The sequence below is a fragment of the Rattus rattus genome, chromosome 16 (assembly GCF_011064425.1).
Source record: "Rattus rattus isolate New Zealand chromosome 16, Rrattus_CSIRO_v1, whole genome shotgun sequence".
In the NCBI taxonomy this organism is placed as follows: domain Eukaryota; kingdom Metazoa; phylum Chordata; class Mammalia; order Rodentia; family Muridae; genus Rattus; species Rattus rattus.
Genome location: NC_046169.1, coordinates 30,824,920 through 30,843,986, shown reverse-complemented (window position 1 = coordinate 30,843,986; position 19,067 = coordinate 30,824,920). Strand labels below are relative to the sequence as shown.

Genomic DNA, 19,067 nt, shown 5'->3' with positions numbered 1-19,067 from the left:
TAGGTGCTGTACCTGCTCAGCGTAGACATAGGCACTGGGCATCCAATCTGGGTCCACATGCTGTCTTAGCAACTGCTTCCCTGCTGAGCCAACGCCCCTTCTGAACTTGGTTGGCCGGCCACCCCAGCACTGTCCTAGCACAGTGTGAGTTAATGTTAGGAGCACTGAGAAACCCCGGAGAACTGCTGTTTCCTACTCTCTGTCCCCATGGACTGTCAGCCCCCTGAGGCGCACTGTCCCCAACAACCAGCTTCAGCATGGTGTCCCAGGGACATGACAGGGACAGGGCCTACCTAGCACTATCAGGAAGGAGGACCCTGTGGTGGCAAGGTGTTAGCCTGGGGCTCCTGGTCCTATTTTTACCTGCGCAAGGGGAGGCAACTGCCCAAAACAAGTCAGAAAGAGGAAGGAAAGAGGAACAGAAGAAAAGAAAGGCAAGGGCCAGGGAGATGGCTCAGCAGATAAGGCACTCGCCACGCCAGAGGCAAGAGGTGACCAATGAGGTAATTTCCTCTCGGGGTAATTTTAGACCACCGAGGTCTACACGAGCAGCTGGATATGTTACACAAGTCAAACTATTCTGTCCTGCTTAAGCCAGCCTAGATACATTTGTCACCTCTGTCCTTTATGATAAATGCACTTTTCCCCACTCTCCAGAAGCCTGTGTGGACTGAGGCCACAATGGACAACTGTAATACCCCAGGAGAGCTGCAGCCAGCAACATGGTTCAGTGTCCAACCACCCATACCTCCCTGAAGCATTCACATACACATCACGACCCCAGAAAGGGGACGAGAGCGGACCATGATGGCTCGTACCAATAATCCCAGTGTGTAGGAGGATGAGGCAGAAGGATTACTGTACGTTTGAACCCAGTCTGGGCTACAGAGTAAGAGCTTGTCTCAAAACAAAAAACAAAGGGTTAGCTCACCCTGCTTTCTTGGTTCTAGTCTGGCAAGAATATTAGAACCATCTAATTGGATCCTCCATAAGAGCCATGAGGTCCAACTGAAAGAAGAGGCCGTCGGGATGTGAACCATATCTGGAAAAGACTTGGGGAGTTTATTAGCAACTCCAGGAAAGCAACATTACTTAGGCAAGCTAAAACAGCCAGGCGGTGGGGCTACATGGTTTTAATCCCAGCACTCAGGAGGCAGAGGCAGCCAGATCTCTATGAGGTTGAGTCCAGGCTGGTCTACCAAGTTCCAGGACACCCAGGATTACACAGAGAAACCCTAAAGCACATATCTACAATCTCAACACCTAGAAGACCGAAGCACTGTGAGTTCAAGACCAGCCTTGTTACACAGTAAGACCTTGTCTTAAAAACCTAAGAGAGCAATTGTGGCAAATACTCTGGCCAAGTTGTCTGACACGCCCAGTAGCCAGCTGCCTTCATATTCCACAGGTGTGGTTTTCATAAATTTTAATACCTACTAGCATGGCCATCATCAAAAACACAGATGGGATTATAAAATAAGGCTGAGGCAGGAGAATGGTTAGTTCTAGACCAGCCTGGACCTTATAATGCAACCCTGCTCTAAACAAAATTAAAACACAAAAGCCCAAGAAACAAAACTAAACAAACAAGAAAATACTCAGTGCCAAAAGCAAAAACCAAAACCAAATCAGACCAGAACAAGCCTGGAGTGTGTATGAGGAGCAAAATTGAGCCACCGTACAGAGATCAGGACTTGATTAGGAACAGGTCGGCAGTCAACGGTTACCTTAAACTGTGAGGATCTCCCACTGATGCTGGTACCTCAGTTCCTCAATATAGAAGTTGGGAGGAGGGAACCATGGGGAGGTGTTGAGGTCTTGAGGCTGGACCCCTTAGGGATGATTAATGTCTCCTAAATTCGTTACCACGATATCAAGTTTCTATAAGGCAAGATGTTCCTTGTGCCCTCCACACCCCTGCGTGGTCTTTCTCTTCCCACCACCGGTCGAAGCAGCACATATTAACGAGATGCCCACACACTGTGCTCTTGGACTCGCCAGTCCCAAAACCATGAGCCCAAATTAACCTCTTCTCTGTAAGTCACTCAGTCAACGAGTAGTCTGTCACGGCACTAGACAACATGACTAAGATGCTGTAAGACTCCAGAGAAATGGGTGTTCGTGAAAACTTGTACAGTAAACATTCGTTGCGTTATTCATAGCAGCTGAAAGGTAGAAACAACCAAAATGCCCATGAGGGGACAGGTGGGCAAACAAAATGCGGTCCTTTGATATAAAGAAAACGAAGGAGGTGTACAAGGGGATAGACGAAGGGTATGTGGGAGGTGGTAATCTGGAATTGCACAGTGGTGAAGGTTGCAAAACATGGAATATTAAAAAAAAAAAAAAAAAAAAACCCACTGAACCAGACACTTTAAATAGGGAGGTTACGTTATATGAGTTTAACTTTAAAAAGAAAGAGTTAAACAAGGAACACAGCGCAGTTGACAGAAAAGTTGCCTGTCATGTGTGAGGCCCTGGGTTTACTCTCCAGCGCCACACACTTAATTAATTAATTAATTAATAATTAATAATTAATTGAAAATTAATTAAAAGTGCCGATGCCCTCAAGGAAAATAAGCAAATCATATAGGTTCCCCCTCACTCCTAGTTTTCAGCTCCGCAAGGCTTCCCACAGTCAGTGCCTAAGTTCCAAATCCAAATTTCCCTGGGGCTTCCAAGGCTCTGATGATCTGGCCCCGGGGTTTCTGCCAACACTCCCTCCTCTGTCATTCAAGGTTGAAAGGCCAAGTTTATACCCCTGGCCTTTTTCCCTTGCTTGTTTCTCGCAGCCTAGACTATTTCCCCCACGCTATAGCTGATATATTAAAAATGGACGAATGGATGGATGAATGAGTGGTTTTCGTGTATGTGTCTCTGTCTGTGTCTGCTGATGCCTATAAAGGCCAGAACAGAGTGTCAGGTAGATGCACTGGTGCTGGAGTTACAGGTGGTTTTAAGTAGCCTGACCTGGATGCTGGGAAACAAACCCAGGTCCTCTGGAAGAGCAGCAAGTGATCTGCCACTGAGCCATCTCTCCAGCCCCATAGTTGATTCTCATCACCTGAGTATCTGTTCAAATGCCTCCTCTCTTCCCTGATGCCCATGCCTGAAGTACAGCCCTACTGTGTGCTTTACCCATCAGCCTGCTTATTTCCTCAAAGCTCTTTCAATCATTGCAAAGATAATGTCGTTAACATCTTTACTGCCGGTGGTCCTACTAAAGAGGGCAGGGGCCTTGTCGGTTACATCCACAGCCTACCATGTAGGCAAGAAATGATTTTCCAGAAAGAATGGCGTCATCAAAGGGCTTTCCCTGTGATCTGAAATGGCACCTGCTACCTGGTAGAAGGTCGAGAGTGCTAAGCCACCAGCCTTACTTGGCAGGTCCTCAGAGAGTTTAGCCATTTGCTAAACATGGAGTGGCAAGCCACACCCTAGGCCTGCCTAGAACCCTGAGGGAGCGGGAAGCATAACCCCTCCCCCTCGTGAACACATGAAAGTCTTTTAGGGGTCACGAAGCACCCAGTGTTTACCCAGCAACCCACAAACAAACGGGAAGGAGAGATCTGAGATTGCGTTGCTGACACCCAAGATAGAGACCGGGTCCAAATCACCTCATAAAACTGTGCTGGCAAACATCCTCTGAGCCAGCTTCTCAGGACTTTGCAATCTAACCTGTTCTCCAGAGTCAGGCTTACACCTGCTCTCACCTCCTTCGGGGAGCACATTCTTTTCTGAAGCAGCTGTAAGTCTAAACGGGCAGGCAGTGAAGACCTCCCCTGCCCTTCTCCTGCCCTGCCTTTGGCACTTACCCACCAGGAGTTTGACGTCTCGGACTGTGAAGTCAGGGTCTGGCATCCTGGAGAAAAGAGAAGTATGAATATTTAGTTAGAATAAATAAATAAAGAGATAGGTAGGTAGATAGATAGACTCTACCCTGAGTCAAAGGGGAAGCCATTTTTTCAAAAAGGGGTCCTTGTTCTAAGCTTGGGCATATGAGAGAACCCCAAGGACAAACCTAGTAAACTAGATAAGTACCCTCAGGAAGGTCACCCAGAAGCACAGAGTAGGCTCCCTAACTATATGAGAAAACTCAAGCTGAGCCTCAGGGGAGAATGGGACATCACTGGTCACCTTGCTGCAGGACAAACTAAAGTGTGGTGTCAGGGACCTGCTTTAATTTAGGTCTCTGTCCCTTTAGAAAATATTTTCCATACAATTATATACTCAGAGGGCATAATACTCTTGAAGCACTGAAACAGGAAGATTGTGAGTCCCGGACTAGCAACACAGCAATAAACTATCTCAAAAAAAAAATTTAACAAGATAAAATAGTAAATGAGTAAAGACAGAGTCAGAAAGAGGACAGCATGCTTTTATGGACAGTGTCGGAAGCCCACAATCCCAGCTCTTGGGAAGTGAAGGCAGGAGGAGCAAACATTCAAGATTATCCTGTACCACAAAGTTAAGTCTGAGGCCAGCCTGGGCTCTTAAAGCACAAAAACGAGACGGAAAACAGAGATGCTAAAAGGCAGGTGCCACACGCTTTTAAATCTCAGTACTCAGAAAGAGACAGGAAGATCTCTATGAGTCCAAGGTCAGCCTGGTCTCTACATAGCGAGGTCCATGCCAGCCAGTGAAACACTGAAAGTCTCATGTCTCCGGTAGGAAGTACACGAATGAGCCTAAGTAGAAGCTAGAGTGGGAGGCAGCCTAAAACCCCTTTCTTATCCATGACCGAGGAGTGGAGCCTGTTCTTCCAGCCTGCCCTCATCTCTCCCCAACCCAGAACCCTAGCAGTTCTGCAGAATACAAGATGGAGAGAGGCATAGGAGAGGAAACACACACCCTTCACAGAACGAGACCCATTTCCCACACATTGGGGGAATGCTCAAAAACATGCATCCTGGTACCCTAGTCCAGGCACAGAGGATGGCCAATCCCTTCACAACCCATGCTTAACGCAATGCTCAACAGGAAGTTGTTTCGTGAGACCAGAGTAGACCAGAGAGCAGTGGGAGATCCATCACTGCTTAAAATGACCAGGATAGACTAGATGTTGGTGGGGAAGATCCATCACTAGGTTTTCCAAATTCCCGAAAAAAGATCAGCGTTTCCTCTCGGCGGGCCTTGAACAAGGAGGAGCTGTTCCCAGATTTTAGGCAAAGTCCTTCTGGAAGCACTAAGTGGCGCGAGGAAAGCAGTAGAACCCAATCCAAGCTTCGAGTTGTAATAGGGAAGAAGACCAAGGAAGAAGGGTTAATTTCAGCCACTTACTTGATTCCTAGTCCATCCTTGTCTCGAAAAACCAGGGGAACCCTGAGAGCTTCTCTCTGTACGTACTCATAGTTAAAATCTGTTGGGGGTATTTGAATGAAAAACAGTTATCCGGTTAAGTTATTAAATGGTCAAGAGGCAAATCCACTAGATGCAGGTACCAGCTAGATGGTAAAACTCTCTGGGAAAATAACCAGAAAGTAGATAAGGCAAAACCATGCCATCCACTCCATCTGCTCCTCTGCCTACTCATTCCCTGCATGCCCCACGGGTCCCAACTTGTCAATGAACAGCCCAAGGCCAGCCAGGGATGGGGAGGAGACTTAGAAAGAACTCTTACCGCTGAAAACTCAGTAGTTACTATTGAGAAAGAGGGACAGACAAACACCAGGGTTGAGTCAAGGCAGGAAAGGGATGGCAACATTGAAGCAAGCTACCTGGGAGGACCTGAACCCCCGGATAGACCGGGAAAGGAGGGTTCTCATTGTGGCTGAACATCAGTGAAAATCTTATTGTAATATCCTGGATGGTGAAGGGGGTGAGGGGAGCTGGTTTCCCTGGAAACTATGTATTTGGTGCCAAAATAACTAGGGAACTGGGCATAGCTTTGTTGTCTTGCTATGGTGAAATTCGGTTGGAGCCCATCGTCGTACTTGCTTCAACTGGATAACCAGGAGGGTTGTGCTAATGAACTAGGAGGACAGAGCACAGGAAGCCCTCCCCCCAAGGAAGACTCCACAAGGCAGTTTTCTTTCAGTAGTTTGCATGATAGAGATACAATGCCCACCCAACCCCCCAATCCTACCCAAAGCCCCCCAGCCTTTGCCTAATCCTTTCCCTCCTCAAGTCCCCAGCCAGTGGTTCTGACCCAACCATATGCCCCAGCATGGACGTGAGGGATGCTGGGCTACATCCTCTTTCCTCCCAAATCAGGTGACTAATGCAAGGTACCAAGGGCACCAGTCCTTTCTAAGCTGGTCAGAAAGGAGAGAGAAGAGTCGGGGAGCCCAAGCCCAAGGGAAGCAGTTCAGCCGGGAAGCCTTTGGGGGAGGAGGAGGAGGAGGAGGCAACAGGCTCAGGAGAGAAAGAACAAAACCCAGAGCCGAGAAAGCCCTGACCCCAGAGGCTCAGATCCCCAGGGGCTCCTAGTGAATGGGGATTCCTCCGGATTTAAAGGAAGAGAAGTTTGAGACGCTTCTGTTTGGAGGCTAAGGGTTCCTTCTGCATTTCAGCTCCTCCCTCCAATTTTAAGGGCAGATCTGAATTAACAAGCAAAAGCCCAAGCCCTCTCCCTTTGAAAGAAGCCAGGGCAGCAGCTTTAAGGATGCCCTTGGAGCTCCCTAGATGGTAACCTTCCCGGTCTACACACCCCCCAACTCCCCATCCAACCCACCCTCCGGTTTCAGCTTCCACAAATGGGCCTGAGAAAAAGCTCGCAAATCCTGGCCTGAGAATTCCTGACAAATCACTAGGAGGGAGCGTTAGCACATTGTTTTCTCATAGGCTTTGCCAGGCCCGGTAAAGTGGAGGAAGAAAGGGGGAAGAATTAAAATCCCATTTGTGCCGAGAAAATATAAACGCAGCTGGGGCTGGTACCCTGTTTTGGGGTGAAATTTCTTTGGGGAAAAAATAAATAAATAAAAACTTCCCTTCCCCCACTTCTCCCTAACTTCACCAGAGCCCCAGGAGGCGGTGAGCACAAAAGAGAAACTTCAAAAAATGCAAAGCCGGGGACAGTTTCCTCTAGGGCTAACTCCAGGCCTCAGCCGCTCAAGCAGAACCTGGAGGAGGGAGGCTCTTCCCCTGCTGTCAGCCCACTGAGAGGACAGGGGTTTCCAAGGGGGATGGGGAAACACAAAATGGAAAATGAGTAATTAAAAGGAAACTTTACAAAGTCCACACACCCTAGGAAGGCGTGGGTAAGCCAGGGCTTCTCCCAAACTCCAATCCTACAGGCCAAAATAGGATGTGGGTCCATAATCTACAAAAGACCCCCAGGATGCTGGCTGGGGAGGTTCGGGGCTCCTAAAGCCTCACTTCAAACAGGAGTATCACCCAACCGAACATGTCTAAGAAACACCCCAGCCATCCTGTCAGTAGGAGAGCCAGGGAGAAACCCAAAGCCAGGAGGTCCCTCCAAAACCGTGTCCACCTTCTGCTTCCTCACCGGAAAGGCCAGAGGACACAGAGCTCTCATGTCAGGCATGGGAAAAGACCCTGTCTCCCAAAACGTACCAAAGTCTTCCATTCAAACTGTCAAGGAACTGGGATTTTAGCTCTGGGCCTGAACAGGTAATTCATTACATTATACAAACTAGACCCCCAATTCAGACTGTCAAGGCTGTAGCGCTAGAGGCTTCCGGCTTGGGGAGGAAGGGATAGCGCCAATAACGCCCAACAGCCCACTTAGTTCCTTCTCTAATCCTGTAGGGCAGGGCCCACGAAGGAAGAAAGGCACTTCAGACCCAAGGCTCAGCCTCAAAGCCCGAAGGGGCGTAACCCTAACAAGCGAAGACGCTGCCATCTTCAGTGCCTAAGCCCACTGCCAGTTCATAACCCGCAGGGCCCAGGGTGATAGGGGCTTGTTTGGGAGGCTTCAAGCTGAAGGCCGTCACTCCGATGTCCCAGGGATGTCGGGAAGGGCTCCTGCCAGGCATTGCACCTCTGGCAGCGCAGAGAGCGCAACTGGCTTGGGAGAGTAAGGATGCTGCGCTCACGCCCTCCCTCAGTCCCAGAGTCTGTCCCTGGGTCCCTCTCAGTCCAATAGCCCCTTGGCAGTGACCAGCCTGGTGTTGATGATGGGTACAGTCAGGGCCTAGGCCCACGCCAGGCCCAGCCCTCTTCCTGCCTGCCCTCCTCCCTTACCACCCCCCCACCCCCAGTGCTCAGTCTCGTTTCGTCACCGGATCCCCTGGAATGGGGGACGCGGGCGCGAAATACGAACCCAGCCACAGGCAGCTCCCTCCCCACGTGCGCGCTGGCCCTCTGCACAGAGTGCAGCCAGGAGAGGGGGTGCCTTACCTTTGCCTTCCATGGCATGCACGAAGTCCCCCTGGTATAGCTGGCTACGTAGCTTCTCCTCCAGGCTGAAGCCACGGACGCTGACAATTTCCTCCACGTCCGACAAGTCTTCGTTCTCGTCGTATCTCTGGCGGTCAATCGCACGCTGCGGGGACCCAACCAGAGAACCCGGGACATTACTGAGAGGATTTGGGGGTCTCCTCTCACCCTGGGCCCACCAAGAACAGGTGCAAGAGTGGCGCGCCCACTGCACCCCAGCATTGCAATCTGAGCAACTTTGCGCAAATGCCAAAGATGCTGGAAAACAGAAAAAGGGGCTCGCACCCCCAAGGCCCGACTGCTCTTACACGAAGCAATCCCCTCCTGCATCTTTGGAAGCCATCGAAGTGTTATTTGGGGCTTTCCTCTGCCCCCACCCCAGTGATGTGCTACGCTTTGCCCACTCGACTGGGAGCCTGGTTATGTAACCCCCGAAGGGGGCTCTGGGTATGAGCTGGCGGGGCAGATGTAGGCCCCGAGAGAAGCCGCTGCAGCACCCGGCTCAGCGGTAACAGCAGCCCCGGCGGCCACGGCGGCCAACCCGGGAAGCCGGAACCCGGGGCCGGCGGCATTACTAAGGCTGGAGCTGCTCTCGAGCTACAGAAAAGCTGGAAAGCTGAAACGGAAGGGTTGAGACCCTAGCGGCCCCCGCCGACCGACCGCTAGTGCAAGAAGAGGAGGGGAGGGGAGGAGGTTAAGAGCGTGGGGAGAGAGAGGCAGCCGGCCCACCACAAAGCTTCCATCAGAGACCCCCAAAACGCACCAGCAGCTGCCTCATCTCCCCACGAGCGCGCGCGCACACTCACTTCCTAAGGAGACTCCCCCACCACTCCCCGCATCCTTCTTCCTCCTCCCTCCGCCGCTCAGCACCGAGCCCCGCAGCCCCCCAGATCCCAGGCGAACCCCGAGCCCGCTCAGCCCCTTCCACGCCTTTCGGCGCTACCTCCTCCCCACTTAAGTGTCTGAGACCCTGAGCCTCACAAGAGACTGGAGGAGTAAGCTGCTCGCTTCCTTTTGCATGCAATTTATTTTTTTTCCGGTCCTCTTGCAAAATACAGAAAAGGAAAGAAAAGGCAGCGAGAAACAACCAAAAAATAAACAAATAGATAAATCGATCATATACCAGATACAGATTTGGGGGAGGAAAAAAAAAAAGCTACACACCAATCTTCTTCCAGAGTCTTTCTCTGCCTCCATTTTTTTAGGGGAGTTCACCAATTAATTGTCAACACTCCTGCCCCCTGCATTTTGGCGGAGGGGGAAAGGAGGGAAGACCAAAGAAAAGAAACCAAAAAAAAATAAATAAATAGAGCAAGCCAGAGCCGATATCTACAAAGTTTTGCACCAACACTTAAGCAGATCCGTTTGCAAAGTCCTAGGAAACCATTTTCAGCAGTTGTGGGGGAGGCGTCGACGTCATAATCCCCGGAACGTAAACATTGTTGCCGATCGGGCTCGGAGCTTGCGGCTAGGCTAGTTGGGGAGAAGGGGGGCTCGGGTTGGGGGTGTCGGGGACCGCAGCCGTAGGAGGTATGGGGCCAGAAGGGAGCCTGGGACGCACCGGGCGCCGTTAGCGCCTTGGCATCGCTGTTTTGTTGTTGGGTCACGAGTGCGCCTCTGCACGCAGGCGCCGCCGCCGCCCGGGAGCTGACTTTTGGAGGGCTGAGTTGCAGGCGGCGGGCGCATCCCAGAGATGGCGGGGCAGGGAGGGAGGGAAAGAGAGGAGGGGGTGGGGAGGGAGGTGCAGATTTGCACGGATGGCCTCAGCGGGAGGCGCGGAAATGCTAGCCGAGCCTGCTGGCGTGAAAGCCCCCGGGGCCTGGCACCCCCAAAACCGACCCCCCCACCTCTGCCCCTGCTCCCCCTTGCTTGGGTTACCCAGGGCCGCCCCTCTCTTCCTTCAACCACCTTTCCTCATTACCTAGGCTGGCGACCTAAATTCAAAGTATTTTGCATGTATGATTTCTTTTTCTGTTTTGCTTTCCTTACTGCATGTCTAGGGGGGAGGGGCCAGCCTGTCCAGACCCCTATCCATTTGCGAACCTGCCATATTTCCATATGGCATCCGAGGGGCTCAGAAAGAAATTAGCGCAGCTCTGTATCTGTACAGACTGCATAACTTTTAAACTCCCGGGGCTGAAATAATATGGAGACACAGGCACAGGTACAGGAAATACAACCAGTCCACAGCCTTCTCAGACTGCAACTGACCGGAAGAAAGCCTTTCGCTCATTCATTCGGACAGCCTCGATAGTACAGCCCTGAAACAGAAGTTGGGCTTTTAAAAAGAAAGAAAGAAAAGTCTCTACACTCGCTGAGAAGAGATAGTCGATACACAGGAAGGACTAGAGAATCGGATTCACCAGGCAGGCAAAAGGTAAGCCTCTCTCCTGCGGCAATTTAGGGGAAAAGTAGTGATGTTCGTGGCTTTCTGGGGTACAGCACCTTGATTAATCCATACTGTTTTCTCAGCGGAGAAGGTAGGGGCAGCCTTTGTGAATATGCGCGGGGTATCAGATTCCCCCAATGTTCCTCTGTCTTTTTAAGTAGTGCTTGTGACTGCTCCCAGAATTGGCCCTGAGTGGTCCTGGAATTCCAAAACGGACAAGTCAGGCCCCTTTTTAAGTTGGGAGAAAGGCTGGCCCCAAACTTTGTTCCCTCACGGCCTCTTTCTTGCAAGGGCCTAATGACTTTGCACCAGGGATGTTCTGCGAGACCTCCCAGGTGACGCTACCATTGACTGCAGCTTCTTACTCAGTGCAGGAGCTAAAGCAGGTCATTTTGCGCACCGGGGAAACCCAGATTCAAGAAATTATGAATTTAGGTGACTGCTCTTCCTATCTTGTCCTCAACGTCAACAGCACTGATTCAGACAGATGTGGGGAGGAAGTGGCCTTGCCACCTGAAATCAGCTGTGAGCAGGCTTGGTCACCCTCCCTTACGTTAGAATTTCCTACCGTATATTTCTCTACTTTTTCCACCCGCCCCCAAATCTACTCTTTGAAGTTTGTTTTAATTCCTATCCGTGTACGTTAGTGGTAGAAGTCTTCTACGTAAACCCCAAATTTGTCACTGAAATTACATCTACGTTGGATCAGCTGCGCCCACTGGGACAGCCTTTCTAACCATCCCTGTTGGAAACCAGGAGCCAGCTGGGGGTGTGATTCAGCGGCGAACTAGGCCCAGCAAGCCTGGGTTCTGGGTTCCATACCCGGCACCAAAGAAGGGGGGAAATGACGTGGGGACGTGGACCTCTTTACCTGGCTCTTCTCGTGAGAAAGAATCTTTTAAAGGACATGTCTTACGGCCTTGCTGCCCCGTTTTGTAAACAAGGAAGCTGGGAATCAGAAAGGCAGAGCTACTGGCTCTCAACCACGCCGCTCGCCCTTTCAAATGTTCAACTTCATTTATGCTTCAGGCTGTTTTCAGGAGGGGCCCAGGGCTGAGAATCAGTGGGTTAAGAATTAAAGCAGAACTGTCAAATGGGACGTTGGACATCTTCCTGCTTCACCTACCTCCCTGGAGTTCTCTCCCCTCCACCTCTCCCCACCCCCCTGTGGCTTCTGAGTTCCCCCCCCCCCAGGAAAAAGTCTGATGTTAGCCAGTTTCTTAGAGTGGGCAGAGGTTACTCAGTCACCTGACTTGGTCCCCCTCCTTTTACAAACCTGGAGGAAATCACAGACTTGGGAGAAGAATGAGCCAGCCGGGTGTTTGTCCCCCTTTGACGCCCCCAGAATGGCCACCCCTCTGCTGGGTCTAAGTGGTCACTCAGTAAACGTTGAGCCCTTGATGGATCACCCTCTCCAGCATATTAGCATCTTCCCTTTATCAGTAATTGGCAGATGAAAGCCTTTGTCCTCAGTCGAAAGAATTCCAAGCATTCCCCCCAAGTGGGGGAGGAGGTTATTTTGGGCCAAGGGGGGGAAGGGCCAGACCCTTGAGCTCCAACTTCGGCTGACTGTCCCCCAGGAGCTGGGAGAAGGTGAGAAATGAGAAAGAGAAAGGGGGCTCATTTCGAGAGATGAATTTTTAACGCAAGCCAGCCTCGTTGGAAATGAAATACCACCTTCCTGTACCATGCTTGTAAAAGGCTCGGTCAGATCCTACCTGTGTCATCCATCCTCACAGGGGTAATGAGCAGCTCTGTGTCCAAAGACAAGGGGACAGAAGACAGAAATGACAGCTTCACTTGCACAGACCCACACTGTGGGCTTGAACGTCCCTGGATGGACCACTCAGAAACCAGGGATTCTGGACTAGGAAGGAACAAACTGCTCTTACGTCGTTAGTCTAGCTCTTGGCTTTCCTATTTGTGAGACGAGGGTAGCCTGGAACTTGCCTTGTAAACCAGGCTGGTCTAGAACTGTGTGAGCCTCCAGCCTCTGTCTCCTGAATCTTGGGCTACCCTAGTCTCTAGCTCCAGGCGCTGAAGCACTTAAGAGTGCCTTTGAACAAAGCCCTTCATATTGGCATCTCTTTAAATCTATTTCATAGCTATTTCACGCTCAAAGGCATGCTAAATTATTTGACCACAACGGTATTATGATGACAGTGATCTGAACCAAGAGCTTGGAGGAATCTGGAGCCCACAACTCTGGCCGCTATGGAAGCCCTGCCTATGAGTCTGTGACATTTAGAACCCAGCCACTCATGAAATACACTTAAAGCAAAAAAAAAAAAAAAAAAAATTAAAGTTAAACTGGGCATGGTAGTGCATGCCTGAGCAATATAATAAAACCCTGTGTCAAAAAATAAAAAAATTAATGGGGTGGGATTATGGCTCGGCGATGCAGTACCTGACTGGCGTCATATACAAGACCCTGGATCCAATCCCACTGGGGCAGCAGGCAAACAAACAGAACACTTAAAACAAGGAGGCTGTGTGGTGTCTGCCTTCATGGCTCTTACGGTACCTGACCGAGCTATTTATTTATTTATGAGTCAAGGTACCAATTTGGCTTTGCAGCTCCATCATCAGCTGTCATAGAACATTTAAGAGGATGAGTGAGGAGTTCACAGAGGCGAGGACATGTAAGGCAAAGGTTGTATGGACGAACACACCTCTGTGCAATGTGAATTTTGCAGCCTTGGCGTTTGAAGCGCTTGCTCCCAGTGCCTTCGGTGTGGCCCGGTGCGGGAGCCTGGTGGGATACCAATTGGATGGGCTTGGTTTACCTGCCAAGATCTTACCAATACACTTACGGTGCTAAATGTCCAGTGGAGGATAGAGTCAAGAACCATAAAATAAACCTTAAGGCAGGCATGGTAGCATATTAATCTCAGCTTTTAGGAAGCTCAGGATGGGGAGTTAAAGGCCACAATGCTATGGTTACAGGACTTGTACCAGGATCGTGTGGGAAATCCAAAGCCGGGCTCACACTTAATCCTAGCACTCGGGAGGCAGAGGCAGGATCTCTGTGAGTTTGAGGGCCAGCCTGGTCTACATAGTGAGTTCCAAGACAGGAAATGCTACACAGAGAAATCTTATCTTGAAAAACAGAAAAAGAGAGAATATATGTTTGTATGAAGTGACTTAATTATATCCTTAATTAAAAACAAGATAAAGAATACTAAATCTTGATTACCGCTTGGATAAACCAAAGGAGATATATTCATAGATCGATACTTAATCTTTCCTATGCATTGGGTTTTCTTTGGAAAGACGTGACAATGGAGAAAGGCAACAGGAAGAGAAGAAAAGAGCTAGCCTTTGGTACACTGTTAAACGTGAACCGTGTGTGTGTGTGTGTGTGTGTGTGTGTGTGTGTGTGTGTGTGTGTGTGTGTGTTACCGCCTGATGCAAACCTGAGGGGTTTAATTTCATTCTATGTGGTGTAGAGCCTTTTCAATTCTGCACCATGGAGGTGTGTTAACTACTCAAGAATGAATTCAGGTTAGTGGGGTACCTCAGGAACAGAGCGTTTGTCACTATGTAGAGACTCTGGGTTCAATCCACCACGGGATGGAGCACGTGAATAGAATTAAGGCAGTAAAACCTTGTATGTGCGAGACCCACCACGGACTGATTGTATGACTTTTAGAATTTAAAGTGTACTCTTATTTTAATATGGCAGCAGACCAAGCCATCTCTGTTAAAGTGATTGTTCTCAGATATCGCCTGTTTATTTTGTTTTGCAGTCCTTGGTGCCTTGTGGATTGAAGTCAAAAGAGAGAAAACAAAACTGTACAAAGGCTGTCAGGCCTGACCCTTGGGGAAAGGCTTAAAGTTCTACTTAGCGTTCTGATTTTGCTTTTCAATTGTGTCTCTTCCTGTGTAAGGGCTGAAAGGACCCTGGAGACCACAGGTGAGTTAAAGGGTTAATGCGGTGAAGAGAGTCATAAAAGTTCAAAGATTCTTTCAAAACTTGCATCTTGAGATTGATGGACAGGTGCGGTAGCCAATGGGAAGGGGAAGGCAGGCATTACTTCATCATGCTCACTTGTCACTGGTTGACAAGCCCTGAGGGATGGACAAGAAGGCTGGCAGTTAACCCTTCGGGCCCTACTCTGCCCTTTGCACTTCTTCTTGGAAGCATGAAGCTTCCAGACTGAAGAGCTTCCAAAATTCCCCCACCTTCAGGTGTTGTCTTTGGGTCCAGCCCCTGGCCCCTGGAGACGGGATCTCTGCTATCAAAGGGATTCCCTCTGAACAGATGTCCTGGAGTAAAGTTTTGAGCTTTCTAAAGACCAGGAATCAGCTGACCTTGCTGAGGAGGCCAGGGAGAAGTTTGATTCCCCTTTTTTTTTTGGGTGCTGTCAGAACACAGACCCATGGTGGAGACATTTCCATTAATCTTGTAAAGTGATCAGTCACTGGAAGGATTGAATTGCATTTCCTGCCCAAAGATGTGGAGACAGATGACCTTTGCAGCAGCCCTCAGACCCCCGGTTCACAGCTGGAGAGAGGATGTGTCAGCATTTGCCTTCCAGTCTCACCCAGCCCTTTGTTCAGAGCTCGAACCCTTTGTGCTCAGGCTGCAGCAGGGGGATTTTGTAATTGTTGATGCAGATTTTTTTTTTTTCCCTAACCTCCCACTTCTTAACAGCTTCTGAGAAACAAACTCTTATTTGGCAGAAGATGGTATCTAAGAGCTGCCCCAGAGGGAGAACCAGAATAGATGTGGGGAATTTTGAGAGGCCACTTGGCCTTTTGGCTATAACTACTGCCCCTTCCTCGGTTTCCCTGTATACAGTGGGCCAAACTGGACGGAGTCAGAAGTCCAACAAAGTCATAATACCTCATGTTAAGTGGCTCTATTTAGAAGAAGAAGAAGAAAACAAGGCTTTTACCTATACGATCTCAAGTCAAAGGCACTTAGAACTAAAGCATTTATGTAAAAGGATATGAAAACCTAGACAGTCCCTCAACGTGCCGGAGAGTCTGTTTTCTCACCTGTGAAATGGAGGTTTTAAGGCAAAACCCACTGCAGTCTCACTATGTGTCCTATATGCTCACAAAAGGGCTCACCCAGTAATGGTATTCAAAGGAAGCTGATGCTCTGGGCGCCATAAGCCCAACATTTTGCTTTTTGCTGAGTTTTAAGGTTCAGGGGAGAGTCCTCTGTGGAGGTTGAATAGCTGTTTCCCCAGCCAGATTCCCTCCAAACCTAACCTAACCTTGTTCGGTGTTTTGAGTCCTTTGACTGAATATTTTTGTCTCCTCCAGGCCTCTGTACCTGCTGGTCCTTTCTCTCTACATTTTATCCTGCTAGCTCCAACATCCCTCTCCTAGAAGCTGCTTGGGTATCTCATTTCCTGTCACCTTCTAACGCTAAACACGTTATGTTGTCCCGAGATTTCCTCAGGGAATCAGACCCAGGACCCCAGCAGGAACTAAAATGAAAGAATACTCTGGTGCTATAATGGCGGGGTGGTTCTATAGAACCACACCCTCCTGGTGGTCCTTGAATTGTTTCCAGATTATTTTTTAATACCTAGTAGTTTAAGAAATAATGGCGCGGAAGAAAACATGGGAGTTGGGGAGAAAAACTATAATTCCTCCCAGTACCGGTGAACTTATGGCCTCACTCAAGATAGGCAAGCCCTCTGCCACTGGGCTATATCGCCAACCCTTTTTCTCTTTTTCTTTTTGAAACGTAGCCTTGCTAAATTGCCGAGGCTAGCCTTCAACTTATGATTCTCATCCTTACCTGGAATTATAGACCCAAGGCCCAGCCAGATGGTGTTGTGATAGAGTCGCGGCTCCCGTCCGGACAGACCACACCAGGCCAAGGCAGTTCCAAGTGGGAGAGGTTTATTCTGGTGGAAGGGGACGACAGAGCCAAAGTGGGGCAAAGAGAGAAAAAGAAGGGTCGGAAGGGTCCGCTTTTTTTTTTTTTTTTTTTTTTTTTTTTTCCCGAGACTGACGTAACAATTCGCAGGTAATGGTGGGAAGTAAACCAAATGGACTCTGGGAGTGTATGGCCATTGCCATGGCAACACATGCTCCGCTCGCTGTCGCCTATGCGTGACGTCATCTCTGGGTTCGCAGGCGATCTACAACCGTAAAACTGGTTCCCGATACCAACAGATGGGATTCCTTGTGGCAATTTTTTTCCCTATGCTTTAATTGGTTTTATGTGTGGGGACGCACCCTAGCGCTTATGTGGAAATCAGGGGACAGTGATTGCTGGAAGTGGTCAGTTCTGTCACTCCACCGTGTAGGTCACAGGATCAAACTCCGGTCACCACATTTGGCAGGAGGCATCTTTATTTGCTGAGCCATCTTGCCAGGACCTAGCGTGTTCGTTCGTTGTTTTGAGACGGGCCTTGGCTGGCTTGGGGTTCGCTCTGTTTAACTAAGCTCAGAAAGATTCCCTTACCCTCAGCCTTGCGGATGACAGGACTACTGGCAGGAACTACTACCACACCTAACTCCAGAAGGAATTCTTTAAAGTTTATTTTCTCGGGATGGAGATAGAGTTAGAGTACTTGGTATCAGGTCCTACATTCAACCCCTAGAACAAAACAAAAAAACAAAAAACAAAACACCAAACCTGCAGTATAGGTCGGGGCAAGGAAGGGTGGCTCAGTGGTTAGAGTGCTGAGCCAACATGGGGATTCCAACACATAAGGCAGAGCTGGTCTTACACATACCAGTACTGTATGGGGGTAGAGGCAGGAGGATTGTTGTAGCTTACTGGTTGCTAGCCTATGAGAATAACCTGAGTTTGAATTTGAGAGAGAGACCGTGCCTCAAAGGGATAAGGTGAAGAATGACCAAGCATCTGCATATAACACACACATAAGTAATAATCAAATGCCCAAACGCTGAACCTGCGGCTATGGGGAGAGCCGATATATTTTGTTGTCTGTACTTCTAGACAGCAGTGAGATCGGAGAGATCCTGTACCAGGTGCCTCTGATTTGGGCACGATAGGCAATCACTTAGCTACACCACCCACATCCCCGTCTGTCACTGTCTTTAACATACTCCATATTTCAAACAGGACCTCTGTCTGTTTACTCTAAAACTACAGGTTAAATAGAAGCCCACACCCTACCCCAAGTGCGCGCACTACATTTCTCCCCAAGTGCGCGCACTACAGTCCCTCCCACAGTGCGGAGTTTCTCTTTCCGGCATAAATAACTGTAATAGCTTTCGTGGGTGGTGTCACCGGCTTTTAACCCTTTTCAAATAGCAGTCAGTCATTTGTAGATCATTTGGGAAGCACTACCTTGATATACGCATGCGCGCGTATGCGCGCGCTCGCCCGGCAGCCTTTATAGGAAACCCTCCTGTTCCCTCCCTCCCAGTGCCACCTGTTCCTGGCAGAGAACAGGCTTTCCTCAGGGGAGGATGGAATGTTCCGAAAAAGGACAGTTGGCTCTTCTCCCCAGCTCCAAGAGAAACTCTTAATCATCTAACATCTGCCTCTTTTGTTTAAGTAAAAATTCTTTGCAAAGATAGATCTTGCCTTTAGTCCCATGAATCTGGCTTGGAAGCTACACATTTAAAAATACTTAGGGCCTGGGGAGCTGGCTTCGGTGTTAAGAACACTTGTTCTTACCAAAGGACATGAGCGGCTCACAACCACCTGCATGTTCTCATTCTGTCTCTGTCTCTCTTTCTCTGTCTCTCTGTCTCTCTCTCTCTCTCTCTCTCTCTCTCACACACACACACACACACACACACACACACACACACACACACACACACACACACTCTTGAGTTAGGTATGGCGCTCACCTTTAATCCCAGCACTCCCAAGGTAGAAGCAGGTGGATCTCTGAGTTCCAGGACAGCCAGGGTTAAATAGGGAAACCCTGCCTCTAAATGAATTTTAAAGGAGAGACAGGCTTGAGAGCAGCGACCTGGTTTAGAAAGTGAAGATGCTGACCTGTTAACCTGATGATCATCCCCGGAATCCACATACAGATAATAGCAACATTTCTTTTCAGTAGTGGAAAGTAAAAATTAAAGCTTAAGACCTGGCCTTTGGTCTATGGCACAGTATAGTGTTTGCCTAGCGTTTCTGAGGCCAAGCACTGCTCTAAGTAATCAAAAATAGTTTACTACACCTAGCTTGGGCTACATAGCAAGCAAGACCATGCATCAGCAAACTTAAGTATACAGGGTTGGAGAGATGGCTCAGCGGTTAAGAGCACAGACTGCTCTTCCAAAGGTCCTGAGTTCAATTCCCAGGAACCCTATGATGGCTCGCGACCTTCACCAATGGGATCCAATGCCCTCTTCTGGTGTGTCTGAAGACAGCTACAATGTACTC

At 49.3% G+C, this 19,067-nt stretch overlaps 1 protein-coding gene and 1 long non-coding RNA gene across 7 annotated transcripts in view; one reads left to right on the top strand and one right to left on the bottom strand.

Moving 5' to 3' along the window:
• The window catches only part of Kdm2b (lysine demethylase 2B), a 126,183-nt gene extending 116,284 nt beyond the window's left edge, over positions 1-9,899 (bottom strand). Inside the window, exons 1-4 of one of the 6 annotated variants that reach the window (XM_032886515.1) lie at positions 9,505-9,899; positions 8,302-8,446; positions 5,281-5,359; positions 3,816-3,862 (exon numbers count right to left, since the gene is read on the bottom strand). In XM_032886515.1, coding sequence (XP_032742406.1) covers positions 3,816-3,862; positions 5,281-5,359; positions 8,302-8,446; positions 9,505-9,537 — 304 coding nt within the window. In that variant the 5' untranslated portion in view covers positions 9,538-9,899. Of the gene's footprint in view, positions 1-3,815; positions 3,863-5,280; positions 5,360-8,301; positions 8,447-9,103; positions 9,131-9,504 lie in introns of those variants that run through there. The other 5 variants (XM_032886511.1, XM_032886512.1, XM_032886516.1 and 2 more) reach the window with 5 other exon arrangements.
• A 209-nt stretch (positions 9,900-10,108) lies between these two features.
• LOC116885793 lies at positions 10,109-16,654 on the top strand. The gene is made up of 3 exons (XR_004386044.1): positions 10,109-10,717; positions 14,479-14,645; positions 15,101-16,654. It is a non-coding gene; the product is annotated as an uncharacterized LOC116885793 (long non-coding RNA).
• The last annotated feature ends 2,413 nt before the right edge of the window (positions 16,655-19,067 follow it).